We start from the raw sequence: 24,357 nt of genomic DNA on the forward strand, positions 1-24,357 counted from the left end.
CAAAAATTTTCGTAAAATACTTCATTTAAAAAATTATTTTTTGTGTACAAAGAGCTTCTTGTGTTTACTTAAAGGTACATTAAATTTCATGAAGATGCACTTACTAAATTAAAAGTTACAACATAAATACCTAACTTGTCCAAATGTATACATGAGCTTGAATATATTGTATCAAACCCCTTATGAAAGGGTTAACAATGCTTTCATGGGTCAGGCTCTCAACTGTTTCAAAAGCATGTTCTACAGTTTTCAGTCTTTCACTAAGAAGGTCGAAACGTTCGCTCTTCTATGTAAAATATTTTCTCAACCCAAACGAGCCGTTTTTGCATATAAATCAGTTGCTCTTTTCAAGAGCATTGAAACTTCATGCCTTCCATTGAGCTTCTTTATTTGGAAAGTTTGCTGCCATTGTGGATTCAATACTAAAGAACTACCAAATTCAATAGACATCATTTTACCACTCTACTACAACAATGCCTTGCTTTCACACTAAGCTTTTGGATAACCTGCATCTTTTTTTTTTATTGTCATGAAATCCAAGAGATCCTCAGACGTATCACTAGACATTTCATCTTCATCACTCTCCAATAGAATAGCATAATCCATCCTTTTTTCTTCTTGCTTTTAATTTGTTCTATGACTATTTTCCACCTGCTTTTTTGTGCCATTTTGACCTCTGGGTCTAAACTGTTGCATCCAAACTGACATCTTGAGCATTTCCCACAAGAACCAGACAGATACACTTTGCACTTACAAGTTATTTTCTTTTACTCTATTGTTTCATTATCAGTACAAGATCAGTACATTAACTTACTGAATGTTGATAATATGTTGATTTATGGCCAATCATGGATCAGGTTTTCACAAATGGTGTGGCAGTCACCTACTTTTTGTATAAATGTTTCACATAATTTTGTTTAAATTGAATCAATATTCTACTTCACTGTGTGCATGCAGGCTGTGTGTAAGATTAGTGAATGTAAGACAGTTTCATGTCCACACTTCCTGCTAAACTACTGCATTGTCAATCTTCTGATTTCTACCTTTCATCTGAAGAGGGATTTACAACACTAAAATCAGGGGTTTGATTCCCCTCGGTGGGCTCAGCAGATAGCCGAATGTGGCTTTGCTATAAGAAAAACATACACATACACACTCATCTGAAGAGTGAGAGACTGTATAACAGATGTCTTTATGGTGATGCATATTATGTGCACAGAATGAGTGGTTCTTAAAAAATGATCTAAGAGCATCTAGATTTCATTATCACAAAGCTTTTTCAAGAGCTTTTTGTTGTTCAATGGCCATTTATTGATATTGCACACCAAAAGTGCTAAAATATATTGGTCGTTCAGGTTTTAAAGATGAGCAGTTAAGACATTTAGGATCTTCTCTCTATCTGTTGCTAAACGAGGTAAAGTATTCTACAACTTTGTAATAGTAAGGTAAAATATGAAGTCCTCTTGTTGTCCTTTAGTAAATCGTGAAGAGCTAGTCAGTCATGTTCTATATCTTAGAAACAATCTTGTCTCTGCAGGGTTTCAGAAAATCCTCTTAAGGATGATGTCTAATATTAGAATAAGATAAAGAACCTTCTTTCTCTGTTGTAACTGTTTTAGAAAACCTTTTGTTTTATTTTTGGAGGCAGTGAGTGCAATCTGAACATTGGGCACAGTATTCAAATGTGCAATCACTACTGGGTATACCTTGAGTAAGGTTTCTTTTGTGATATTGGTTTGTTGCAGCCAACATATGCCTCCTGTTTGTGTAGGAAGCTTCTGCTTGGTGTCTTACAACATTCTTGATTTTGTCAGCCCGATCCTGGCAACTGATGAATTGTGATAGTACAAGTAAATACTCGAAAGGAACGCATTTACAACTTTTTGGTGCTTTGGTTCTTTGTTTGAATCTTTGTGTGCTATGCATTGTATTGGGATGATCCAACCTGTTTTCTATTTCAGTTCCATTACAAAACTTTCCTGGACCCCAATGCTGATTGCAGCCACTTTGAAAAAATCAACGGTAATAGATATTAGTGAGTTCTTATGTACACAGCAGCACCACCCTTTTTTTAGTAGTGTGTGTGTGTGTGTGTTTCTTTAAAATGTTTTGTAACCTTATGAATATGTATTTTTGTGTGAACATAAAGCAACAACAGCACTATTTTCACACAAAAGATTTGTATATTGCATATAAAGTTGGACAAATATAATTGAATAATACATAGGTTGTGGTTTATATTAAAACAATTTTGGAACATTACCACATCATTACAGTCCATGTCTTCATGCCTGGTAATGCTGTCTATTGACCATACATTTTGAAAATAGCCTTGCAGTACTGCTTCTATTACAAAATTCTCTGCTGCATTATGTCCAAAGCACAACATACCTTCCTGAAGTCTTTCCATATGTCATCTTGTTTCTGAAAATTGCTTTCCCCATGCTCATTTCAACAGTGCATTTTCACAGAAATCAAAATGAATGAGTTTGACATATGTGATTGTTATGTCTTTTTATGGAATAACATGAGTACCAGTTTCATTTCTCAGGTCACTTTGGATATGCAGTGATTAAATGGATATGTATACATAACTTGTTGCTTTTTCAGACTGAGAATTTTACTAATTTTGTTGTGTATTGTCATGGAGTTTCATCTGTTACAAAACTGCACTTAGCCTACCATGGCTGGTGTACAACTTGTTGCAAGTATCTTGCTGATACTTTTGATGCATGAGATTGATTTGTATTTATTTATTTTTTCTAATGCCACTTTGTACAAAGGATATTCTTGTCTTAGAAGTTCTAAATACCTGATTTCAGTGTGTGAATATTTTACATCTGAAAGAGCTGTTACATACCTTTTTAAACATTATCAGTTTTTGGTGAAATCACACTACCTGGTTTAATGCCAAACAGTGTTAAAATGTAATTCTTATGCATCCTGTTCCACGACAACTTTATATCAGCTGTGTCTGTAATGTGACTTGCTGATTTGTGTATTCAAACTTTTAATGTAACACATCCAACCATCTACAGTTATCGTTATACATGAGAAATTACTGCCTGGAATAGAAGGACAGTTAATATGTGAATTTATTTTACCTTTTTCTTTATGTTAATGTTAAAGCAAATTAGAATGTTGCATATATATAAATAATTAAAGTAAGTTTATTAGGCCTTGTCTGTAATGTGTTTAACATTATAATTTTCATTTCTCATTGTAGGTTCCATTTATATTTGTGGGAACTGTTGAGAGCATTACCAATGCAAAACTTCTTCTAGAATATCATTTAGCTCATTTGAGAGTAAGTTTTCATGATTTATGTGCATGTTAGAAATTTTAGATTTTTAATTTCATGCTCTAAAGGATAATTTAAAATTCATGATTACAAATATTGCTTCAGTAGTAAAACAAATACAAGGTGATATAGCAGCTAATGAAACAAATGTAAGGTGATAGTTAAAGATGTATAATTACTACTTAAAAAGATTGCTTAAAATTCACAATTACAAATATTACCTTAGTAGATTCATGCATGTTTTAATTATTGTGTTAAAAATCTGTGTTTAGGTCTTGTATGTGATAGTATAATTCTGTGTGTGAAGTTAAGAAAGAATTTGTTTATATTTTGTTTTGTACCTTTAAATATGTTTATGAATTTAAAGGTTTATAAGAACAAATAGTAAAACAAGGTGTGTGTATCACTGCTGAGATATGTATGTAGTACATGCACATCTGGAGAAGTTTATATATCCAGATGTGTAGTAATATAGACTTCTGTAAGTGTTCATATTTTGTCAGGAGTAAAACTAAAGATTCATTTGTATGTGTTTGTCAAGCTGTTGTTTGTAATAAATCCATTCAAACCTTGGAGGTACATTTCTTTGTTGGTTTTACATGTAATAAATGTGGACAGCTGTACATTCAGCTCATAGACATGAGAATACCAACAGTAAATATGCAATGATTCTAGACTTGTGTATGTGTCTATACCTTTTGTTTTGCAGTTGTAGAGATATTTGCTTATGTAATTTTCTTAGATTTGTGTGTTATGAGGATAAAAAAAATTCAGATTTAATGAATGGAGTTGATTGTTTGTTGTATAACTAGGAATGAATTTGTGCATCTGTGTGTCAGATTTGATTTTAAATTGAAAAATAAGCCACTGAAGTCATAAATATCACCAGAGATATTACTTTCAGTTCTTCTGATGCCATTTTGGATAGTCTTCACACTGGATAGTATCTTAACTTTATCGTGTAAATATTTTCAGTTTTGTTTTTTGAAGTGACTTGTTATAAATGCTTTTTAAAATGTAAATGTTTTTTATTATTATTATTTTGTCCAGTGGCATAGATTTTTAGTTGTGTCATAATGGCTCCAAGTTTCCCAAGTACAAAGTTTCACTTCATAGCTCTGTCACCTTATGACCATTTTGAGATCTGATTACTGTTTTGGACTCATGAGGTTAAACTGTTTTGATTGGTGATTGCTCAAGGTCTCATAGATGAATTTACTTTAATTCTGCCTAAAATAATTTCTATTTGAGGGAAGACTAGTACAAATCTTTTGTGAGTAATAAAATCGAATCAGATATGCACACACCTCATGCTTGGTATTACTGTGCATAAAAATATAGCTAATAAAAAGGAAAAGAGGTCTAGTAGATTAATTTAATCTTACCTAAAAGAATTTCAAGTGCCACAGCTATTGAGGATGCCCTCTTGTTTTGCTAAAGAATTAGTTATGAAGTTTTTCAGGAATACTCTGTCTCACTTGCAACTATTATCACTGCAGTGAGATGCTCAGTTGATGCTAATGTGTAAACGAAGGGAACGTGTATCACTTGAAGACTAAAAGTTGTCAAAATTATGAACACAGATCTGTTAGGCTATAAATCTGCATTGGAAATTCTAAGGGACCAATAACTTATACAGGATGCTAACTATGGGGATTCATGGACAAATATGGGCTGGACTATATTGCTAAATTGCAAGATCCCCTTCCCCACAAAATGCAAGTTTGCTTAAATTAAAAATAAATATTCCTTGGTCACATCAAAATCATTTGTGTTTTTGACACTCAGGTTTATGTGGCTGGATTCAGATGTCTATGACTTATTGGCTATAAATTTGAACAATAAACATACAGCACACAGTCTACTTGTTTTAAAATAATATATTCAAAACAAGTCAAATATATGTGCAAAAATTCTTTCCATTATAAGATATCATAGTTGCATCTAAAACTAAACAATTCTCCTTACTTGTGAAAAGTCCACACATGTTAGTTCAGAACCCAGTTGACAAGATGTATTATTTCATCTCTGTTCTGTGTCTTACTGTACAGTCTGCAATAGATTTACTTATGTTATCCCATGGGTTACCATAGTTCTATGTAGATCTTTAAATAACTGTCTTTTCCTCAAAATTTACACAGGCAGGTTCAGTTACTTTAGAACACACTTTGAAAAACAAATTATTCTCCTTATTTCTTAAAGTGTGAAATTTGCTATTAACATATTACCTGTTATGGATAAACTAACAATCACACAGTGTAACATAATATTTTCCTGTATAACTTCACTTGCTTGCTCATCTAAGTTTATACATCTACATACATACATATCCAGTTGAGACTCTATAAGCTAGGAAATGCTATGATGTAATAATACTTGCATTGCAAGAAAAAATGTAGAGGTTTTGAGAAAGGTGATAACAATAATGCTACAGTTGAACTACACACACAGTGGACAACTCCTATCAAGTTACGTAACAAAACTTGCCATTACTATCTTGCTTTTAATACTCGTTATAACAAATAAATAATCATTAAATATTAAATGACTGAATGAATTAAGTAATAACTCTTGACACTAAAAATTCTTGCTCATCCAACAATGAAATAGAAAGTGGAAATATGTAGGGCATAACACAAACAGCTTGTGCTTTATGTAATTTGATATGGTAACATGAATTGGAAGTTTGCTAGGGATTTACAACTTATATGACAGGGTTATCAGTTAGACACAGTTCAAAGAGCAGTAAAAAATACTTAAATAGAAACACATATACACTGATACAAGCTTTAAGGTACTTAGGATAAATGACTGTAGTTTCTTCTTACAATTTATTGCAGTCATTTTAGAAAGAAAGAGGGTAATTTAGATTAATTTTGTACTTTTATGGTGGTTACTAGGTCTGTCAAATAGACCAATTGTGTATGGGGTGTTTTTGCTGTTTTTAGAAATAGGCTTGGTATCATGTCCTCATCTTGCATTTTTGTTCTTTTTATTTTATAGTATGTAAATGTTTGTGTTTATGGGATCTGGTCAGGAAAATTTCTTTTCTTCTTTATACAAATAGTGGGCTGACTCCTTGCTGATAGTGTTTTTTTTTTTTTAGGTATTTCTCTTCACTTGCACTCATCAGTAGAAGTATCATTTGTATGGTTCTCTGTATGTTTTGTTGTGTCAGACTTTGCCTTTATGTTGTGTTTTTGACTCAGTTTTCAAATTGTTTTTGTTATTCTACATCTCATTGGAATATTTTGTGCAGTAGAACATTCGTTAGTCAGTTGTTTTCTGTTTGTTGTAGGTAATATTTCCTAATTGTTTTGGTCAGTTTGATGCAAAATATTAATTGTGCTGGTAACAAATTATTTTGTGTTTAAAGATTTTTCCTCTTTTGAGTCTTTAGCTCATTGTTTTGTTTAGCTAGCTGCTCATTGTTTTGTTTAGCTAGCTGCTCATTGTTTTGTTTAGCTAGCTGCTCATTGTTTTGTTTAGCTAGCTGCTCATTGTTTTGTTTGCATCTTAAGTCTTATTTTGGTACTAGAATTAGGTAGATGTTATTGTTTTCTCACAAGTTTGATTTTTAGCTGACTTATATATATATATATATATATACCATTCTTCTGTTAATTTGAACTGTTTGAATCCAAAGACAAATCAGAAGGATTAATAGTATGTTAGAATGCTGCTGCAATATAATATTCAGTTTAAGCAGTTTTATTTATATCTGTTTTATCCACATATATATCCATGGCTCTAGAAACAGATTTATATTCATTTTGTGGAATTGAATTTGAATGATCTGGTATGTTTCCTGTCACAATTAGAACTTTGTTTACAACTGTCAAAAGCATAGGGTGTGGTTAGGCCCAGTTATCATAAAATAGTAGATTGCATTTTGCTGTATGGGAGGTACACATCTCTTTCATACAATATTGTATAGGTGACTTTTTGTAAGATTTGTTTTGTTTCTGTTTTTACATTTCCATTTTCTATACTGTTACTTACAAATGTGACGAGATGATGTTTTATCAAGAGTTGATTTCCTTATATATCTAAAGGATCGTGGTAATTCAAGATATTCTTTCTGTGCATACAAGTTAGTGTGTAGTCTTCTTTTATCTTTTATATAAATTTATCAATATTATTGTTTGCTTGGTGAGAAGACACAATAATTATGTGGTTTGGTATAGGTGTGGGGTTATTCCCTATTCTGTTGAATGAGCATTTCCAGTCTCAGCTCATTTGTAAGTCCCCAGACTCATTTTCCAGGGGAAATATATTATGCTACGTAACACAGATTTTGTTTCTGGATAGTATGTGCTATTTTGTAATTGCTTATTTTGTAAAAGTACAGAAAATGGCCATTATTCCCTTCAAACTTTGCTTTTGTGACCTGGATAATGAAATTTAGAAATTAACCTATTTTCTGTGTTAAAACAGGTAACTTTGCACATTTTCATTTACATAAGGTCTGAATAAAACAACATATGAACCAAGATTTACATGTGTTTATACTAAGGTTATACAAACATTAACAAAAATACTTAGAGGTGAGTAGCTTTTCGAGATTTCCGACCATTATGTAAATCACTTTCACATATCAGCCCCCAAATATAGTCTCCCATCATGTTTTTGTTATACGGTCCCATGTCACAAAAGCAAAGTTTGAAGAGAAAATAGGCCTTTTTCATTTACTTTAGGCATAAGCAATTGGGAAGTAACACTTTCTGCCCAGGAACAAGAAAAAGTAAAAATTTTGTTACATAGTGTTATTATACATCTTGGTAAAAAATGTTACTGATATATAAAAACATCTGAAGTTGATGTTTTTTATAATTTAAATAAAATCAAATAGGTATCCATGTCTTGTTTTTGTTTGTTCAGTGTCAGATAAGAGAATAATTTAAGAAAGTTGGTATAGACTAATTTTATTTTTAGCTTGTGCAAACATATGACAGAAAGTTATGGGATATTAAAGTAATCTAATTCATGATGATGTCCATTGCATGAGAATGTGGATGTAACATGACATGATGATAAACTTTTAATGACAGGATTTCTGCAGTCCAAATCAGAATGCCAGAGAAAACTATTTGAACTTAATTTTAATTCTAAAATATTAGAAATATTTTGAATTTTTATTTGTTGTTATTTGTCATGTACTATATTGTTTTTTTTAGAACTATATAGTTCATAGTTTATTGATTTAGGAATTGTTTTCTGTTGTTGCTTAGAAAGTATATTATTTTTAGTTTGATTGTAAAAAACTTTCTCAGTATAATAATTTTTGTAATTCTTTCACTTTGAAAAGATCACATCTTTGTAGTTTGATTTTCTTTTATTTAGCTAATTTCACAAAATTATAAGTGAGAACTAATAATGGTTTTTAGTTATCAGTTCATGTTCACTCTACAAGAAAAAGTTTTCTTCAGATACTTAGAATTTTCCAACAAATTATTTATTGATCAGGGGATCATACTCATGTAGTGGTCATATTACAGTGATCTGTTGTATCCACACTTTTGCCATATTAGTTTTTAAATATAAGATTAACAAAAAGAACATTTTAATAATAAATAATTATTATACATAACTTCCATAGCATATTTTTAGTGGGAGTAATTCAAGTTAATTTTTTTTAATCATTGAGGATGTTGGTGGAAAGGAAAAACTTTGTTCACTTTATAGAATCATATAATTAAATAATTTATTAGTTGCAGAAATGAAAGCATGAAATATGAAAAAAAAAAATTGTTCATTCGTTTTCATTATATGTTGCCATTTTCTGTAATATGTAGGAAGTTGAAAAACTGCGACAAGAAAAGCTAGAAATTGATCAACAGCTCAGGACTCAAATGGGCAGCATTTTGAATTTCCCAGTACCACGAAAAGGAGGACCTGACAGAGGGTACAGCTCTGATGTGGACATTGGTAGAGGAAGGGGAGGACCTCCAAGAGGCCGAGGAAGGGGTGGAGGTCCAGGACAGGGACCTGGTCGTAGATGGGCAGGAGATTCACGCTACAACAACAGCACTGGTACTCATCCTGCAACTCTCAGTGACTACATTCCTAATGACAAGAGAAGTGGCTCAAACACAAATCACACTCCCCAAAGGGGGGGGCCAGCAAGTGGCTACAGAGGACGAGGAAAAGGTGGAAACAGAGGAAACACAAATAGAAAATAATAATTGTATCCCAGAAAAAGAAACTTGAATTTATTGCCTAGCATCTTTGATGTGGCATTTACAACATCGACAAAGTATTAAAACAAAATACAAAATTTTAAACACAGCAGTTTCAATAATGCTGATGTGTGATGTCTTGATTGGTGAATCAGTTTTTTTTTTTTAAATAAGTCCTATCTTTTGCTCTTTGACTGTTTCCTCTGTTTCAGTAGAATTGCATTACAGTTGTTTTCTTCATGAAAGAAAAACAGATTTAAGTACATTTTGACATATCAGTTTTTTTAGCAAAGTTAATTTAAATAGAAGGTTTTTTTAAATTAATTTTTAATTATTTTTATTATTAATTAACTTGTGAATCAGCATATGCACTTATTAGATTAATGGCAGTTTTAAAAATGAAACATGTACATCAAATTGTGGATTTAATAATCCTGAGAATGTGGAATAAGATCAAATTGTAGATTTAATCTATACTTTTTTTTCTTGCTTTTTATACATTATCTACTTTGTTAGAATTTTCTTCCAGTAGGTAGCACATAGTTTGCACCAGTTTAGTCTGACAGGAATCAATTAACTTAGCTACATTTTTGTTGGTTTCCTGTATTTTATCATAAACATAATGTGAAAAAAAAAACTTTGAAAGAACATCTCACTGGAATGAACCAGTGAGTTTCATGCTCTTACAAATATTTTGTCAATCAGCAAAAATTAATTTTTGGTTAAGCCTCAGTCCTTCCCTACTGATACAAGTTTTACATTGAAGATTCTGACAATGTTTCGTGATTTGTCATTCATCATTTGTTTTTGTTCTTTTTTTTTAATGTGTGGTTTACAGTCTTGTGTTAGGAAAACTGTTAAGCATCTTTTAATGGTTAAAAATCTGAAAAATGTGAAAGGTGTACACAATACCTTTATGAATGGTAGACAACATCATTGCTGAAAAAACTAGCTTGAAGCAGCAAAAAAATGACATAATTTTAGTATTTCTTATGCTGAGTTGCAGTGTTTACTCTGAGTGTAAGGATAACACTGTATACATGACCTTGGGGATCCTTAAGTTTGTTGTGTGAGACATACTGTATTAGTGGAGCTTTAACTTTGAATATTCTCTCTTGAGTCAGGGCCTGATCTAGGATTTAGTTTGAGCATCAATGAGATTGTCATAGGGGCTGATCATCCATTCAGTGTTATTGTTTTTTGGTTTCTTTTTTTATAATTTGATCATTTTATATAGATGATGGCAAGTGTAATAGAATATCGAATGGATAACAATAAATCTAGCACTATTTTTATTGCTTATTCAAAACACATGCTACTGATTTCTGAAGCTATAGTTAAAGAATTAGCTTCATTACCAATTTTAGAAAATATTACAGAATATTTTGTGGATGAAGTTTCTATTCATATAACTGATTGATTACATAACATGTACATGTGTTTATTATTTGATAAGAAAAATGTTTGTCAATTTTTAAGTTTGGCAGATGAGAAACACCCCCCACCCTCACCCATTTTTTATTTTTAGGGGCGAGTGTGAGTGTGAAAGTACTTGATGCCCAAACCGATATCATAAGTGGCCTAGATTAGGCCCTGTGAGCACTATGAAAAGAAAATAATCATTTAATAAACTTAAAAAAATCATGTCAAAGTTAACATGACTTTTCAAATACTAATGACAAAAGTAAGTAATAATTCTTAATATGGTGAATTGTACATAAGGTTGGAGGTTTTGAGGTATTCTTGAATGTACATTTTTATGAAAAACTTTTCATTATGTTCACTTATCTTTATTTTTTCTCTCTCTCGATGATGATAATACTTTATTAAAAGTGTGTAGGACTGATAATGTGAACCTGCTAAACGTTTCTTAACATAGAATTTATTATCTGTTGAAAGATGACTTGAAGATAATGGAAAGTTCTATGGATATATTGTTTCTCAAAAAATATGTAAGATCTTGCAGATGTGAATTGAAAATAGAAGATGATATCTTGATAAGCAAACACTTATTGTACCTTTGAGAGTGAACTATGACTCAATTCAGTGTACTGACATCTCAGTGTTTTGTGAGTTAGTGAGGCCATTTTATCTTAAGTAATAGGATAACATTTATTATATCTAGCTCTTAATAAATGAGATCTGTATAAAATTTATGTCATTCACGACTGAATATGAGGTCTTGAGAAATCTTACAAAGAACAATCTGTGTGGCTCACTAACCATATTCTACATCTAGAGTTGGAGTTAACTTGTTCAGTTTTGTTGCTGAGATTGTATGCCATTTGTGAACTCCCAACTCGTATGGTATTGCCCAGTGTCGTAATAATTAACCAAACTAACCTACCATTTAATAACAAACTCATGGCACTTAGTACAAAAATATCTTTGTTTTTTTACCTGGCAATGACTTGTTATCCCGGATATGAGAACAAACCATTGCTTACTCCCAGGTGAGTGAGCCAAGCAGACAAGAAAGGGTCTTGTGTCCAATTTTGGCCACATTATTGTACCTAATGATCCTAAAGCTTCTAATTATTTTTACATTTTCCCATGGATCTTCATTTTTACACATTCAGTTCATTTTTGTATGAAGAGGTAATTATTCCTCATGTTGTAATAAAGCTGCCAAGTTTGGAAAATTGCCATGTGGAATCTTGTTTCATTTTTTTTAATCTAACTTGACTGCCATCTACTGGTTTAGACCCTTTCTACCCTGCTTGTACCTCACGCACTGATGTCACCAGAAAGTTGATATATGTGGTTTTAAAATGCATGATTAATTCTTAGAGATTTCCATAGTATTAACGAGTAGATAAAAGACTGAACGGTTTGTGAAAAAACAGGGCTGAAAGGGTCATTCCAGTTTTGATTTGATCAAAACCTGTTTCATTATTTAAGAAAAAACAAAAATTTACTTTATTTATAATTGTAGCTTGTAAAATATTTTCACTAACCTTTCAGCCATGTTTAAAAAAATGTAACTTCAATAATATGCTTCAACCCAGTAACAAGTGTAAAAACATTTAGATATAATTATATAAAGTAACACCAAACATTTTTACTACACATTGTGCTCACACAGAGTAATGTGCATGGTAGAAGTTTCTTTTAATATACTTTGGATGCAGTTATTTACATTTTCTCTTTTATATACATAATTTATTTTTATTTTTGCATGGGTTCTCTTTCTACAAAATTTACCAAGTTATTTACATTTTTCAAATTAATTATTATTGAAAATTAATTTAATGGCTTATATAATTTATTTCATTTTGGAAAAATAAATATAAAAGAATGTTCAACTTTAGAGGAAAGACATTTCAACAAATCTAGAAGAAACTTGAGAGGTGCAAGTTCAGATAAGATTTTACTGCTTTGGAGAGGTTTCAACTTGTGTAACTTTCCATTTGCAAAAAGACTGAATATTATACTTTCTGTGACAAAAACATTGAAGACCATTGAAACAATTGTACTGTAATAATCCTCCAATGTAAAAAAAGAACATATTGTTTTGTATTTCTTTTAATAAGAACTTTTTACCTAACAATATGTGATTAACACCAAATCATGACATTTAGTAGACTTTGTGAAGGTCACAATTTTGAAAATAATAGAAAATTCTGAAGGTACATAGGGAAAGCTTTTTAAATTATTACAGTGAAAATACACTTATTTACACACAGTAATGTTTGTGGAAAACACTTAGTAGTATTCAAAGTTTTTTTCTCTTGATAAGATAGCTATGAAGGAAACAGGAGATGTGTATGGGTTGTGTTTCTTTGGTGTTAATAAATGATACAAAATATCCTTCTAAGTAAAGATGAAGTTACTAGAAATAATGGGTCATTAAAACTACATGTAAATTATTTTTAATAAGCATATATTCAAAAAATGTTGATATTCTAGTAGCAACAATTTAATTCTCTGAAGATGAAAAAAACATTCCTAACATGATATGCAATAAAAAAACAAATAAGTGTATTGAAATTGATGATTTTACAACACTACAAAGAAGAGGTTGGCCCCATTGTCTGCCAACTTACAAGAAGTTGGGCTTTTCAGATTGCATATAAAGGGCAAAAATAACTATCAGTATCAAATAACTGCAGTATGCTTTTATCACTTTTCTAGCTCACAAATGAAAACATCTTTTCCATGAAAAATAATTTGGAATTTTTTTCTTTTGTTGTTGTAATCTTTTTTAGTGCTTGATTTCACCATCAAAGTTTACATTTCTGGTAGGAAGTTAATATTGCATGCAAAGCTTGTTATGTTAAACAGTGCAGGCAACACCTATCGACTTACTCTGGAAGAATCGATATAAAGGGAATGTGACAATGATAAATATTATGAAATATTGTGATCTTTTAAAAATTGTTCCTTCTCAGGAGAGACATTATACACTAATATATAAAAATATTACAAAAACATTGATAAATAGTGTAAATTTCATGTTTGCCTTGAAACTATCAAATCTGATTTTTGCTACAAATGGACTTTCACTCGCTCTGAACAAACTGTAAGAGTAAATCACCATTTGATTGTATGAACATCATATGAATGTATACAGAGTAATGCTATGTGAACAAACCAAGAACTGCCTGAACAATAAATGCTTTGAGAATTTCTTGTTGCTTTTAACTAAACTGTAAAAACATTATAAAAGGACTTCTCTGTATGCAACTCTTGAAAAATGTTTATCTCTCCTCTTTTTTTGAAAAATGAGAATGGTTGAATAAAGAAGAAATTGCTCTATTTTTTGGGCATTGAATCTTATCAGCACCTGTAACCTGCTTATACTTTTTTAGTTAACAAACCATTACTGACAAAAGCGACTAAGTTGAGTTTGTAGAGGATTTTATTATAGTAAGCATCAAATCAGTTTTATATGGCTAATTTTTTTATATTTGAAAATAGAAAATAAACTGTTACAATTGCTGTAAAGTAAAAATATGTAGTTGTGTTTATACAAAATGATCTGTCCGGCATGGCCAGGTGGTTAAAGCGCTTGAGTTGTAATCCAATGCCGTAGGAGCATTATAATGTTACAGTCAATCCCACTATTTGTTGGTAAAAAAGTAGCCCAAGAGTTGGCAGTGGGTGGTGATGACTAGCTGCCTTTCCTCTAATCTTACACTGCTAAATTAGGATCAGCTAGTGCAAATAGCCCTTGTGTAGCTTTGTCTGAAATTCAAAACAAACCAAACAAAATTATTTTAAAGAAGAAATGAAAAAAAAAATGATGCTGGTACCTAGAAATAAAGGCTACTCCCTCTGCAGGAGAAATCAGATACTGAGGCAATGCTAAAGGATTTAAGCATAAGAGACAGAAAGAAATGTTAATACAATGATATTTAAATGTTTGTTTGATGAGTTACTTGAAAGAGAGATTAGAAAGATAAGAAAAGCAAGATAACATAAAAGTAGGTAAATTATCAGTTGGTTGGTTACCTTGGCTACCCTGATTGTATTGTATTTATGTATTAAAAAAGAGGGTTGTCAAGAACTCCTTACCAGTGTTTTTGAAGTTAACTTACTTGAACAAAGTATCTACATCTTTATATTTTAATTTGATATATGCTTATGTAAATGGACTTAGAAGATAGCCTGATGTGGCTTTGCTATAAGAAAATACACATACTCATAAATGAGTTTATTATCACTTTAATTTTAATATTCTGTTTTGTGGTGAAGATATTAAGAAAATTAATGAATTAATATAGTGTGATCATGAAAAATGAAAGATGTTAAACAGTGTGTATATATATGTTTAATATTTGCCTTTAAATAACATACCGTAAGTCTTTTGAGGTTACTTGAATTTTATGACAGTATAAGTGTGACATGAAAAGTTATACATTTAACATAAAACTTATTAACATAATGTGCATGGGAACAGCATATTGAAGTTTGTTTTTTTTATTATCCCTGTCTATTTTATCTTGTATTTACTCTTCTCTATTATAACCTATTGTTAATCAGCAGTATTGGAGTAAGGTGAATTGTTGATAACTCTGATACCAAATATGTAATATCATGTTAAATTGCACTTCCTTAAAGGTCATAGCATGCACATTTTGACTCCTGTCTATGTGAATAGTGTTCCCCACTGGAACTGTAGTCAGTCTTTAGATTTACACTGCTAAAATTAGGGGTTCAAATGTATCTCAGGACAGCTGGTATGGGTATTAATGCACCAAGATACATTTTTACTTCATGTGGGTTTCTCGTCATCACAAAACAGGGGTTGACCCTTTTGTGTACAGCTGATAACCTAATGTGGTTTTTCTATAAACTATGGAAATAAGGTTAATTAATTATATTAAAATAATATAGTATAAAAGCACCATTATTACCTATTTGATTATAAAATATAAGTTATTGGGTCAAAGTTAATGAATTCAGTAAGATAACTGATTTCATAGTGAAAATTATGATTAGTTGTGATTCATAATATTAATTTTAAATTTAAGTTGTCACATCATTGAAGAGCATAAAATATGATTTTGTAAACATTTATTCATTAGAATTTATCAACTGATTAAAAAAATTCTAAAATTATTTATTTTTAACCAAAATATATTGAAGGAAATAACAACATAGCATTATTTAATTTTTTTGGTATATTGACAATGCAAAAAATACTGTTATGTAGGCAGTTCCACTTCAGAAAATTAACTTTACAGAAAGGAGTAATTTTATCATTTTAAACTTTTTTTCTGTAGCTTGGGGTTGCAGATGATTCATTTGATGGTGATGATATCTTTTCAAAGCTATTTGTGCATTGAAGGAACATCCATTGGAATAAGTTCACTCTATTAAAACTAATTGTTAATTATCTTTCATGATGAAAGTAAATGTTCTATTTCAGAAGTGGGTAACATCTTAAAGATATTATTGTTTCTTCTCTGTGAGTTGTTTGAGCATTTCTAGCATGTTTTAAAAGTTGTAAATTACCTCTTCCAATATATATATAGAAATATATATATTATCCTTTGGTTTCATTATTTTATTGTATACTTTCTTAAATTTTTATGATACATCAGGATACAAGATTGTGGCTTGCAGAATCAGACCATTTTAGTGGTGATAAATCACATGTAGGATCATACAAGAATTGTTCAGGAAAAACAACCATTCATATGTATCATTTCTAGCATTGAAATAATTTGCATTTTCAGTGTCATCTTGCTGTGTAAAGTTGCCCATTTAGCATATTAAGTTTTTAGAATATAATTTATTTTTTTGGGGGAGGGAAGTTGGTTTGGATATTCTAATGAGTTTTAGGTTGATTTAGATTTAGGTTCCATACACGAATGTATGGAATTGTATCTATTTGGAACTTTTGTCATCTTTTTAATTTTCTTTGTTTGAAATACAGAGTTGTACTATGGATTATGTAGGCTGTGGACACCCTGGATATTAAACCTCAATTTTAGTATTATAAGCTCTTGGGCTACCTACTGAGTCGTGAGAGGGGAAGCTTTAGGTTTTGTTATATGTTTCAGTCATATTTGCATATTTATATTGTGAACCAAAGAAGTAACTAGAAATGAATACAAAACTTAACATTCTCCTTTAACCTGAATGATTTTTTTATATGATAATCATGTTCTGTATGGTATTTAGATATGGTTTCTTTTTGGTGTGTAGATGAATTTGTAGTATATTAGGCTGTGCTTAGAAAGTTTCTTTAATTATATATATTTGCAAAACATATAAATAAATGAACTGGATTTTAGTGAAGTTGTAGTTAAGTAAATTTTGTTACTAAGTTAAAGTTTCATCTTCAGGGTCACGTCGAGAGACTCCTGATGATGGTAGAGTGTTGGACCTTCCTCCACGTCAAAAAGGACGCCGTCGTGTAAAGGATGAAGATGAATCTGTATTGGATAGCCATGAAGTGTCAAGTGTTGCAAGCATGGATAGAGGTGAGGTTTTATTTTCATTATTAAAAGAAAAAGATTTCATGCTATCAGATAGATTGTAACTTTCACCTTTACCCAAAGTATGCAAACTGTTTGTATATTAAATTCAATGAAAGAAATATTTTTTGTGAGGAAGCTTATGTTTGTGAACTCATAGTTCTTATCTTTATATACTTAATTTTCAGCTAATTTATATGGCTCCTGTACTCCTGAACAGATGTACAATTTTTCATTTTAAACATCTTGTGGGATGCTACTACATTTTTTGCCTGGAACTATTTTTCTCCAGCTCAAGTAACTTTGGAGTACTGTGTTCAGTCTTGGGCTTCTTATCTTAGAAAAGACATTGTACTGTTGAAAGAGTACAGAAGAGGATTAACAAAATGGTATATGTGGGATGAAGGAGTTGTTGTGTGTGGAGAGATTAAGATCTTTAAAACTGCTTTTTTTTTCTGGAAAAAGAAGAGCTAGAGGGGACCAGATTGTAAAGTGAGTTGATAATGTTGATACGTCAACATTTTTCATATTTAACAGTGAGAATAGTAGAACTAGGGGACACGTATATAGATTTAGATGAAGTGAAGCCATCTTCAGCTAAGACAGTCTATTTTTCAAATAACGTGGTTCACCTATGGAATGGGTTGTCTTTGCATGTTGTGGAGCCATTAAATTCAAGTGAATTTAAAAGAAAGCATGATAGATACATGAATAATAGAAACTGGCTTTAAATTTTCTTTAATAATTTTAATTTGGCTTAGAGCAGGGCTAGGCAACTCCATGGCCACTGGCCTCATGTGGCTAGCTTGAATTTAGGAATCAACTTTTCCCATCATTTATTTTTTATCGCAGATTTGGTATTGAGCAACCGCACTGCCTCACGTCATCGCTAATATCACGTGGTTCATCACTGCCACAGAATCTTCCCATTTTGTAATGTCAGTCCGGTTTAGATGATTGTCATCAAGTGTATGTTGTTTTGCATGCATTGATAGAACTAAATACGTTAATTAGCTATAAGGTAGCTTGGATTCTAGCTCAAAAAAAGAAATCATTTTCTGATGCTGAAATAGTAAAAGAAGTATTGATTGTAGTCATTAAAACTCTGTTGGAGAATTACGATTCAAAAATAAAAGATGATGTTCTTCAAAACCTAAATAATGTGAAATTAAGTTGAAAAAGAATTATCTGAAGAATGCAAGAGTTAGCAAAACAATAGAAAATCAGTTGTTTGAACAACTAAGAGACTGTTTGTATTTTTATTTAGCACTAGATGAGTCAACAGATGTTAGTGGCACTGCACAGTTGATATCTTTGGTTTGATATGTAACTTCAGATCTTCAATTGAGGAAAGAAATGCTTGGCCTTTGTGGATTGGGAGATCGAACATGTGGAAAAACCATCTTTGAAAATTTTCTTGAAATGTCAAAAATTCAATCTGGATTTTTAAAAACTGGTTTCTATCACAACAGACGGTGCTCCCGCCATGATTAGGGTGAAATTAGGATTTGTTTCTCTTTTGTCGTAGCATTTAATTGAAAATAATGTAAAGTCCACACTGCCATCCTTCCATTGCATTTTGCACATCAGGAAAATTTGTTTGTATAGATGTCTAAAAATGATGAATTGAAAAATTTGATGGACATTGTTGTAAAAATTGTGAATTATATGAGAAGTGGAAGCTCTCTCATCCATCAACAGTTTTTTGAGTCTTTGAAGAAAAGCAGTGGCTGTACTTTTGATGATCTTACTGACTTTGCAAATGTAAGATGGTTAAGCAGAGGAAAAGTCTTGGAACGATTTACTTCCTTATTACCTCAAATAAAAGAGTATCTTGTTGAAAAAGGTAAGATTGAAAATTTCCCCGAAATTGAAATTTTGTCATGACAGTGTGATTTGCACTTTCTGTGCGACATGATGACTCACTTGAATAATATGAATACAAAGCTTCAGGGAAGAGGTAAAATAATAAGTGAGCAATCACATTGTATTCATGAATTTCAATTAAAGCTAAACCTCCTTGCAGAACAATTACAAAAGAATGATTTGACATATTTTTCAAAGTTGAATAGTTTTCTAAGAAATTAATAAGGATGATGATTTCTCTGATGCTAAAGATGATCTCTTTGTAAATTGGATCAAAAATCTGTCTCAAAAATTTAAATCACATTTCTCCAAAATTAAAAATTTGAAATTGATATTTGAATTTTTGCAAGATCCATTTCAATTTGACTTAGAAAATTTCAGTTAGGAAATTACATATTTTTTGTCTTTGGATAAGTATGGATTTGAAGACGAGGTGCTTACCCTGCAAAGTGTAGAACACATGAAAGGTAAAGAAAAATATTTTATCAGAGAGATGTGGCTCACTATTCTGATAAATGAGAATCTTTCATATTTAAAGATAACAATTTCAATATTATTTTCCATGTTTGGATCAACATGGGTGTCAGTGAACATTTTCTACGCTATATTTTTTCAAGTCCAGATACAGATCTCGGCTTACTGACATAAATTTAGAGGCAGAGCTAAGATACTCATTGAGCATAGATATTAAGCCAAATTTCACAAAACTTGTTGATAAAAACCGTCATCAATTTTCACATTGAAGGTTAGTTGAAATACAATTATTTTGATTAAACTAACATCTTACAATTGTTTTTTTTTAATAGTGTGGCAAACTTTGTTTTCATTAGCTACAGTTATGGCCACTATGAAAAATATGTTGCCCACCCCTGGTTTAGAGGATGGGACAACCAAGATGGACCAGAAGGTCCCCTGTTGTACTAAACATTATATTATGCTATTTCCTCTTGCTTGTGCATGACTTGAGTTGAACAAAGATAAACTTAAATATGTTCTAGTTATGTAAAATTGTTTCACAGTGTAATGTGTGTAAACAAAAAATGTCTATATAAATATATTAGTACTGTCTGTTGTATGTCCATGTAACTACTTCAAGATATGAAGATTCATTAGGTCCATGCAGAAGGTACACAAAAAATTTCAATTTTGCATGGACATTTTTTACCACTACTTTATCCTCTACTGATGGATCTTTTCCAAATTTGACAGGAAGGTTTGTTGGATCCACAATGAGATACATGCAAATCTGTGGTTTCAAGCTAATCTATAAGTATGTCTGTGTATATATATATATATGGAATATTGTTGTAATATTTTTTGTTGATAGGTGTTTTATTATTATTTGTTAGAAAAGAAGAATGCAAAGTTCAGTTCACTTAATGAAAGCACTTTATTTCTTAAACTGCAATGTTGATAAGTTAACTTCAATGTATATTTTTCGGCTTAATTTTGCAGTAGATGCTGCCACAACAATTTCACTCACTAATTTTGTAGCGCAGTTTCTTCATTGAATTTCAAGTTCATGAAACTGAACTAATAGACTTGTAAATCAATAATCATCTTCTCTAGTAACCTACATTTTTATAGTACTCCTATCATATTCTAAAACTTTCAATAACCCACACCTATCATGTGCTATGAAATCTCCCTATAACCAGAAATCATTAAACAATATGTACATATAGATATTTTTAATTGAAGAAAACTTACAACAATATACAAGACTCTTCTTGAAAGTATTCATTTAAGAGTAATGGTAGTATATAAAAGATGTTTATGCAATGATAGATTCATGATTAGTCTTAGATGCTATGAAGTTCACATGAATGCTCATTGGTGTAATGATGTATATGAAACTGCATCTGAGAGAAAGACTGTTCTTAGATTAGAATATATGAGACTGCTTTTGAATACATCGAAACATACAGGATTATGTGTAAAAAACTATTTCTAGTTGTGATAATGTAAATAAAATTCTGTTCCTAAATATATTTTTATTTGAAACATGAAGAATAAATTTCAGAGTCGGTAGGCTGAGGTTTGAGCTTCTTCATGTTTCTGTGATGCTGCAATTTGCTTAAGCATATCCAAGTAAATATATAGGCAGAAAGATTGAAGGAAAGGGAGGCCATGGAAGACAGAGGTTGTCTTGTGTCAAGAGTTTATCTAAATGGATGTACGTAACAATAGTGGACATTCTGTGTGCCTCAAGGAGAAAGTCTTGCCATGGTCACCAATTTCCTGTGATCCATGTGAAGGGCAAGTGTTACTGATTCATTGCCATGTCTCTCTATATTTAACAGTTCTAAGTTATGGAGGATTGTTTTTGATCTTGACATTTCACTAGTGTTGTATAAGATGCAATTCATATTGTAAATACCAAAGTAGTGATTGTGGTAACAGGAGGCCATAGAGGCTAGTTGTTTGGAGTTCAACCTTAAATCCAGGTTTACAGTCACAACTGGAATACACAAGTTACTAACTCAAGGAAATTTACAGTTAGACTGAAGAATTAACTCAAAGACTGATATTCAAAAACACAAACAATACTTTAATGCAATGTGTTTAAATACTTGGCTAAAGGTATTTTTAGAAACTTCATTGTTAAAATTACTAAAATGTTCAATCTGAGCAGGCAACTGTTCTTCATTTAAACTTTCTACGTTATACATTAAATTTCTAATTACAACTAACAAGCTATCAATTATAACATTATTTGAATTATTCTCAGACAAAGTTTATTGTACTTTTCTTAATATCAAGTGACTTAACATTAATTTCTGGTATTACAACCAGAATTCAAGTACAAGATGTTTGAGTGCTTTAATATATTCAGTTTGTAACTTAATATAATGATTTGTACCAAATTGTTGTGTTCTTTATTGTAATAGTTTGTACAATAGTTTTGCATCATTCTTAATGAGGAAATTTTTTAATACCATAATATGATACAATAAATTTTTTTATTAGTGATTGAACTTTCAAAAAGCACCTAACTAAAAGTACAATTTTTTTAGAAAAACTTGAAGTTTAATATAGAGTTTTCATAGAATAATGCCTGCTACTTGTTATATAAATGTGCAGATGAGTTTGATTTACTTATGTTTTTGTAAAGGATAGTTTTTTGGATTAGTGTGATCTGTTACTCTTTTAACATTCAAGCTATATGTTATGGACAATGTTTTAGCAAGTCTACTAAACCATTTCTTTTATTTACCATATTCAGTATGTGTGTGTCAGTTTGTTTTTGTTATTTACTAACGGAAATTGAGAAAAAGCTGGAATAATTTATTTTTCCACACTCAATGTTCACTTTATTGGATATCTTAATAAATAACAGTTTGTTTATGTTTTTTTTTCCAGAAAGTGTGTCATCTGTTGAAGGGTCTCAGAGCCGAAGACGGCGACGCAGAAGGCGTAACAAGCGTCAAGAAGATGGACGATCTTACACTGAACAACCACGTCAGATAGATAACAGATATTCAGAACCCCGGGAAGTTGGAAGAGGTAGAGTTAGTGGAGATAAATCTTTTCCTCCTCGAGCAATTATGAGAGAGCGAGACAGCAGCACAAATGGAGAGGATAACTGTGAAGCTTCTAAAGGGTTAACCAATATGAACTCTGCCCCTCCAAAGCAACAGAGAGAACCTCGTCAGTCTCATGTCAGATCAGAAAAACTAACTGAGCCAGCAGTGTCTAATAATAATAAACAGATTGTCAATGGAACAGCCTAGAAATTTACTGGTTTAAATTATTCGGTTAGTCGTGGTGCTGAAATTAATAATAATAATAAAAAAAAAGAACTTGTTGTTTTCCCTAATATAAGCAAACACCTGTCATAGCTATTGTTATATCACTTAATCCTAGCAGATGTTTGCCCTTCTGACTTGCATCAGTTATGTCACTGTCTCTATTAAACATCATAATCTGAAAGTCAAAGGTAAGAATCCAGACATAGTCATAGAAAATCAAACATGAAACACTCAATGAAAAAAATAGTGTTGAGCTGCTCTGTTTTTAAATATAATTGCTCAACTCGGTTGAATGCACCTCTTTGTGTGATAATTTATAGTTGCCATGAAGAATTTGGTTGAACAAAGCTGTTGTATAACCTAAACCCCTGTGCGTCTATACTAATATATTGGTCCGTTTGAGTTAATCATATTAAGTTGACCCCAATTAATAAAGTCCTGTAATTGGGATGTATACCTTTAATCGTTATTTATTGTTTTCATTTGGCATTTAAGTAGATAAGGAATTTGTGAACATGTTGTTTCACAAAAATGAGTTTCCAGAAAAGTGGATATATTTATGTTTGTGTAGTTGGTGCTTTTGAAATTTTTGTTTTTTCTTTTTGTATTGATTATAGAAACATGGCCGATTTTAAGGAACACACTTTGTGTAGTCAACATTTCTTACATATGTCAGTAACAAAATATCATAGCATTAGCCTGTTCAAAGCGTTTGATACTAATCACTTTTGATACTTAACAAGTTCTAGCAGCCAAGTTATGAATCTTTGGTAAATCCAAAGCGGTAGCAAAGCAACCGTTCTGATGTCTTGTAATGTCTATTTCGAAGCAATAAAAATTCTGACCATCCCAGACATGCTTGTTATTTTATCTAACACTACAATACTATTTCATGTTATGAACTTTATGAAAGTTACTGATAAACGTGTTTTTTTTAATAATCAGTTGTTTAAGTCTGTTCAAAAGATTGATGGAAAGCTGTGCATTATTTTTCGTTCATGTTGAGTTTTAATAGGAGAAAAGTATCTTTGTTATTAACATTGTGGGAAACTCAGTGAACAAGAATTTTTGTGTTTTAAACATGATTATTTTTACGAAGGTTTGTGCAGTTCTCGTAATCGTAAGTTGAGGAAGTTTATTGCGTTTCATTCATTTATCAAAATAATACGTTTTGATAGTCCATTAGTAACAAAAATGTTATGTCGTGTAGAAAATAAATCACTGAAAATATTAATTAAAAGACTTTTTTTTTGCCAGTAGAGAGCATTGTGCAATGATTATGTTGAACATTTTAACGACAGATAGTTAAAAAAGAATTCCACAAAAGATGC

General features: G+C 31.1%; 1 protein-coding gene across 4 annotated transcripts in view; it reads left to right on the top strand.

The window, feature by feature from the left end:
* Positions 1–23,878, top strand: part of LOC143245547 (RNA-binding protein FXR1-like) — a 78,776-nt gene extending 54,898 nt beyond the window's left edge. For 2 of the 4 annotated variants that reach the window (XM_076491923.1, XM_076491929.1), the window contains exons 11-14: positions 3,227–3,307; positions 9,097–9,334; positions 17,277–17,414; positions 22,638–23,878. In XM_076491923.1, the coding sequence (XP_076348038.1) occupies positions 3,227–3,307; positions 9,097–9,334; positions 17,277–17,414; positions 22,638–23,008 (828 nt within the window). In that variant the 3' untranslated portion in view covers positions 23,009–23,878. Of the gene's footprint in view, positions 1–3,226; positions 3,308–9,096; positions 9,452–17,276; positions 17,415–22,637 lie in introns of all 4 variants that reach the window. The other 2 variants (XM_076491915.1, XM_076491911.1) reach the window with 1 other exon arrangement.
* Positions 23,879–24,357: the final 479 nt, after the last annotated feature.

This window comes from Tachypleus tridentatus, chromosome 1, assembly GCF_004210375.1.
Source record: "Tachypleus tridentatus isolate NWPU-2018 chromosome 1, ASM421037v1, whole genome shotgun sequence".
Classification (NCBI taxonomy): Eukaryota; Metazoa; Arthropoda; class Merostomata; order Xiphosura; family Limulidae; genus Tachypleus; species Tachypleus tridentatus.